Source organism: Nothoprocta perdicaria, unplaced genomic scaffold (genome assembly GCF_003342845.1).
Source record: "Nothoprocta perdicaria isolate Ctin4 unplaced genomic scaffold, notPer1 scaffold_189, whole genome shotgun sequence".
NCBI lineage: Eukaryota > Metazoa > Chordata > Aves > Tinamiformes > Tinamidae > Nothoprocta > Nothoprocta perdicaria.
In genome coordinates, this window is record NW_020455082.1 from 914398 (window position 1) to 920397 (window position 6000).

The following is a 6000-nucleotide window of genomic DNA, read 5'->3' on the forward strand; positions in this document are numbered from 1 at the left end:
ACCCATCTGTATCGCCAGAATGTTTGCCTTGATAGCTCGCAATTAGTGAGGGTTTGGAGTGGTAGAAACACATGGGCTGTGCAGGGGTAATGTGCAGCCCTTTCACCAGCCAAAAGGGCTCGGCTAATACGCAAGATACGGAGGTATTTTCTGCTCATGTTTTCATTTTCTTCTAGGTCTCAGTGACAGCTTCACATTCGTTTCTCACTTGCCTGGAAAGGAGGCCTGTTGTGTGTGGGGGGACTGTTCTTATCAAACCTAGGAGAAGAGATATGGAAGTTACCGCCTAGCAAGAGGAATTCCCAACGTTTCTGCTAAGGGAGCAGGGAAAGTGGCTCAGTTGCTAATGCAGTCGTAGTTGTACATGTGCCTTCATTAAACGTTTTTTTTTTTAAGGCTAGAAAATTCAAGTGTAACAGTAATATATTGGGTAATTCCAGTGCCACCATTGATGAAATGATTATATTAAGTGACAGAACAAGGCTTCTGTAGTGTATATATAAGTGCACAGCACTTGCAATTAGCATGTAAATCTGAAAACTGGTATAATAAAGTTGGTATAATATTTTTTTCCTTGTCAAGTCTTTCCCTGCATGTGTTGATACCATCACAGCTCTCACACTACTATTACAGTTTACAAAGCAGATTAAGGGACTGTTTGTGTAATACGGTTTTGTAGTGTTGTTTAGGTTAGCTTACTTAATGTAACAGATGGGTATTTGGCTACTCAGGACAGTTGGCAAAAGCAGTTGCATCCAAAGTGGAATTCTGCAGTCACCTGCAAGACACTTCAGAATCTGCCAGGTAACTGCCAAGCCTGTCACCACTAGGGACTTAATGCCTGTCAGTCAGGTAGGTTTTAAAGAGCAGTTTAACATTCCAAAGAATAATTAGAGCTGTCCTGAACTGTGAGGCTTGAATGTGAGTGGTTCTCAGCAAGTCCCAGAGTTGGCCAAATCTCAGCTTGGCAGGAACTCAGCATTGCACAGTACAGTGGAGAAGGGATATGGAGCGGAAGGCAGCCAGGGCCCAACAGAAGGACATCCAGTAGCTGCTCTGGGGAGGGGAATTATTATTAACGATGAGAGAATGAGGTGTACATGCCCCAGGGCAGCACAAGCACAGGCTGTGCTGTCCGCTAGTTAATCCCTGGACTAGAGGGGAGGAGGCTGAGGATCCTGCCCAAGAGATCCACCTTGCTGGCAGGTAAGTCTGCAGCAGACACTCTGCTGTCCAGGGGCTCTGAGGTCAATCATCTGCTTGTCCAGCTTCTCACTGAACAAGAGAGAATTTGGAAAGTATAGGAAGGACCAAAGGAAAACAGAATTATCCTAAAACAGAACAGTCAGTCAAATCCCATAGGTCTCATTAAATGAGCAGTTGCTACAGAGTCATCAGGGCAGTGTATCAGTGCCTCATCTGTACATCTGATGGGTTATTTTAAGACCATGTAGCAACAGTGCAGTATCTTAGATATAGGTTTTTCATTAGAGATGATAATCTCAGTGTATGAAGTAAAAGTGATGTAGCAAGTTGTGTGAGTTAATAGCAAGCCCTAAACCGGCTATATTAAAAGCCATTTTAAATCTCAGAAAGTCTTGCATTGGATGTGATTTCCTTCCCAACAAGATGCATATTTTCTTAACAGGTTTTTAATGGAAAAGATATTTTTAATCAATCCCAGAACTACTGGAGGGAATAAAAATAGGAAAGTATTTGTTATTATCCCATAGCTTCAAAGGCAAAAGGGTCTGGCAGCTGTACAGAAACAGTAAGACAAGCACTGGACAGCCCATCTCATTTTCACAAAGGTTTTTGGTTTTGATTTGTTTCAGAGCAGCTTTGGGAGGATGCAAATTACTGTATTTTTCCAGCTCATTCAAAACACTTGTTATCTTGCTCAAGGATGAGGGAGGATTTTATTGATTTCTATCTTCTGAAGCAGCGCTAAAATGGGGGTAAAATGAGATCAATGGTTTATAAATTAAGTGCTAAGAGCATATCTATTAATCTGAAAAGACCAGATATTCTGTGCAGCAGACTGCTTTATATTCGCGTCACCATGATGTCTGGAGTAGCTAACTGCTGCTCTCTAGAGCTGAGTCAAGAAAATCCACCTTCCATCAAGAAAAATCTTGTCTGATCAGAGCAGTCTGAAGCACCCATAACATCAGGCACCTTTCCTGCTCTTTCCTGTGCTTCATTGAAATAAGAACGTGCTACGTGATTAGTTTAGATTGGGATTGAAATAATTACAATGTAATACTAAATTCAAACACAAACATTAGAAATTTTCAGCCTGCAAAATACTAATCTTATATCCAAGATCATCTGCAAAAATAAAAGCAGCATTAATCTAGTCTCCATTGTGCAAATAAAGAACCCAAAAAAAAAAACTTCATTTTCCAAAAAAAAAAAAAAAAAAAAAAAAAAAAAAAGGAAATGCAGATGGGTTCTAAATCAAGAAAAAATGCTTTATAAAAGCAGATAATGTTCTCCTCAACTGGCACAATTACTGCTTTAATTTGGCTTGTCTTTCTCCCTCGTGGTCTTGTGTCAGTGTTTGCACACATCACCCCTTGTTCCTTTCAAGAGGCAAAACTCTTTAATTTAGAACTATTCATGGGAACTAGGGGTGTAATGTTCTCATTAATTCACAGGTGAGTAGCCTGAAAATACATGGAGACTCTTAGGAACACCATGATCAGAAAAGAGGCCTGAACCCACCTCTATCTCTTCAGAAATCACTGGTGTCAGTGCTTGCCCCAGCAGCCCTGCAGTCCATGAGGCTGCTGAGGGTGGAGTAAGTTGCCTGGACCTTATTTGCACATCTCCAATTTGCTGACCGTGATCCCAAGCAGGACTTTTGCCAGCAGTGCTCTTTGGTCCTCACACCTGCATTCTTACTATCCACATAATGTTTCCTCCCATTCTCTGGGCCTTTGAAGGCATTTCTTTGCTGACTGACAGCCTATGACTGTCCTGCCCCTCTGGAGCTTTGTTATGGGATGTTTGAAAAAAAATGAGGGGAGAGTCTCACCAAAATTTACAAAGACAGCAAAATGTGTCCAGTTTACCAAGACAGCGAAGTTCAGGGCAGCTCTGGAGATCTCTTCCAAGTTGTAATGGTTGATAGCCTTCCCTAGGACATCATAAAGCACAAACTGAGGCTCGCTGCTCCACAGTGGCCCTGCCACGCAGTCCCAGAGACACGTCTCTGGTGGCACAGAGCTGGCCTTTCAGCTCTCAGGGGAGTACAGTTTGACGAGGTGCTGCAGCTCGGTGGCATAGCCCGTCACTGGGCACCGCTGGTGAGTCTTCACGTAATTATACACACAGCGGTAGCAAAACACGTAGCCTGACGTGGACAGGACCGTGGCATTGGCTCGAATTTTGTGGCACAGCGGGCACATGGTCTTCAGTTTAGGTAGCAGAGCTGAGTCCGCCCCATGGTCAAGGTGCACTGGTGGTGGTGGAGTGGGGAGCGCTGTCAGAGATTTGATGGTCTCCTGGTTTTCCGAGGAGTACCACCAGTCCAGGAACTGAAGGAAGAACACGCTGACAGACAGGCCGGTGGACAAGGAGAAAGCAATGCCACCCAGTGCCTTCTTCAGTGCCGACTGGACTTGTGTCTTAATGCTGTAGCAGGGAGAGAAGGTACAGAGAGATTAGCAGTACTGCTCGTTTGTCCCTCTGCAAACCAAGGCAAAAAAGATAAGGGGTATGCCACTGTTCTATACAGCCCCATAATGATAAATAACTGTTAGCAAGTCTCAAGTATGTAATAGGGTAAATGGTGGGATGTTTCTTTGTGATTTGAGCAGAACACATGATCAGTGGGAAAATTTCAGGTCCTGCTTGTTTTTCAAAAGCCTAAATCAGAAAAGTTTGGTTTGAGATGACCTGCATCTCAGATCATTTCACTCATGGACCATCATTTTGCAGGACATTAAATGCATTCATGCCTAGCTGTTGATCAGGAAAACCAATTGTTTCAGCTCTCTAAGCTGAAAGCTCTCTAAGCTCTCTGAAAACTAAGTTTTGGTCCTTTTAGCAAAATGGGTACAATTTACTTCCTGTGAAAGTGCAGCTGAAGATTGAATGGGATGGAGGCTGGAGTGCCAAAAAAGCATTTTGATTTTACTACACAAACTTCTGTGATGCTAATCCCTAATACTTGGTTCTTTATTTACACTTATTATCACGACATTCCCTTTTGGAGGTGGGTTTTGCTAAGGATAAACTTTATCTTGAAGGATTTCTGGAGAATAAGACAGTTTTACCCTGAGCATGACCTCTGCCTCGGCCCACCCCATGGCAAGAAGCTGCTAAGCCCTGTTCTGCTGTACCTGTGTGGCTGATTCGGGGCGGCTACTGCAAATTTCTTCTCCAGGGCCTGGATATCATCCGCAGTCAGTCTCACCAGGCGGACACCAGCCAGCCGCAGCATGGGCGAATGGTGCTGGGCTTCCCCGAGGATATAGCAGAGCTGCTGGACAAGAAACCAGCCCTCCCAGGCCATGTTTACGAACGGATAGGCAGCCAGAAAGGCTCTGTAAAAGCGCTTCCAGGACGAGGAGGGAGGGTGGATGGAGTACTCATCCTCTTCCCGCAGACTGGACACCAGTTTCTCTAGCTTTCCTTTCAGGTAGGGAACAAGAACAAGCAGAAGGAGAGACTTCCAGTGCTGCTTCTTTGGCAGGCCAGCGCTGGCCAGCGATTGCTGCTTGGAGTCTCCTATTGCGACCCTCTTTAAGCCATAGAAGTTTTCAGAAAAAGAGGCACTGCACCTGGACAGATATTGCTGCTGCAGCAGCAGATCTAGGAGGACATAGGCCTCGTCAAACCAACGCCAGAGGAAGCCATATCGGGCAGGATCAGACTCAGCCAGCACCTATTGAAAGAGACAGAAAGCACTCATGGTGGAGACATGTAGTAAACTACAGTAACTATAACCTATAGATTCCAAAAGTGAGCCAAGTGGGACAAAACTGCAAGTTTATGCCAGGCCAGATGCGAGTCCTGGAGATGAAAAACTCCCCCGAGAGAGCGGTGGCCAACATCTCCACATAACCGTTTCCCCTCAGGACACCGACTGTGCAGTTTTCGCTGCCTACATGGCCTGTCCTCGCCAAACACGCACCTCCCTGCCCGCCCGTGCACACAGCTCAGCCCTGCGAGTGCACAGGGCAGCCCTGCCTTCCACGGGCTCTGGCAGGGCTGAATCAAGAGATATGGGCACTCAGCTCGGCCTGCACCCTCAGGTTTGTCTCACAGCGAAGGGTCCGTGTCGAAGAGCCGCTTTACCCCTTCCCAGCCGCAGGCAACGCTCCCAGGACACAGCAGGGGGTTGTAAGGAGGGTCATTAGCCCTCGCCAGCCCAAACGAAGGCAGCCGCCGTTCCTGAGGAGCTCCAGGGGATCCAAGGGGCCTCGCTCTGTGCGGGGAGGACACGGGGGCTCGCGCCTGCCATGTCGCGGCGAGCCGCCATTTTGTGCGAGAGGGGCCGGGGGGCGGCGGGCCCGGCCGAGCCCCCCCGCCGCGCCCGGGCCTCACCTTGGCCAGGTGCTGCAGCGCGGGCTTCACGGCGCCCATGAGGCTGTCCTGGGCCACCGCCTCGAAGATGGAGGGCCTGTCGCGCGCGGCCGGCGCCGCCGTGAGGTGGGCGCCGAGCTCCGCCATGATGGCGGCCCCGCCGGCAGGGGGAGCCGGCGGCGCGGGGCGGCCTCCGGCCACGCCCCCCGGAAGCGGGGCCCGGCGGCCGCGCTCCCGCCCCGCCCCGCCCCGCGCCTCTCTATGGTGGCCGGGGCGCGGCCGCTCTGGGCAGGGGGTGGGGCTGTTTCTCGCGAGGCCTCCCCGCCCCGCACTCGCTTCCGCTTCCGCCGCGGCCGCCCCGCAGCCGCCGTGTCCGTCGCCGCCCGCGCTGTGAGTGGGGCGGGGAGGCGGCACCGGGAGCCGGGACCGCTGCGGGGCCCGGGGAGGGGGCGGCAGCGGCGGGGC

General features: G+C 49.2%; 1 protein-coding gene across 1 annotated transcript; it reads right to left on the reverse strand.

Annotated features, from left to right (window-relative positions):
• Nucleotides 1–2632: 2632 nt before the first annotated feature.
• PEX12 (peroxisomal biogenesis factor 12) lies at nt 2633–5682 on the reverse strand. The gene is made up of 3 exons (XM_026037030.1): nt 5557–5682; nt 4350–4894; nt 2633–3639 (listed from the first exon to the last, which is right to left on the reverse strand). Exons 1-3 carry the CDS (start codon nt 5680–5682, stop codon nt 3240–3242), a joined length of 1071 nt encoding a protein of 356 aa, XP_025892815.1. The 3' UTR covers nt 2633–3239.
• Nucleotides 5683–6000: the final 318 nt, after the last annotated feature.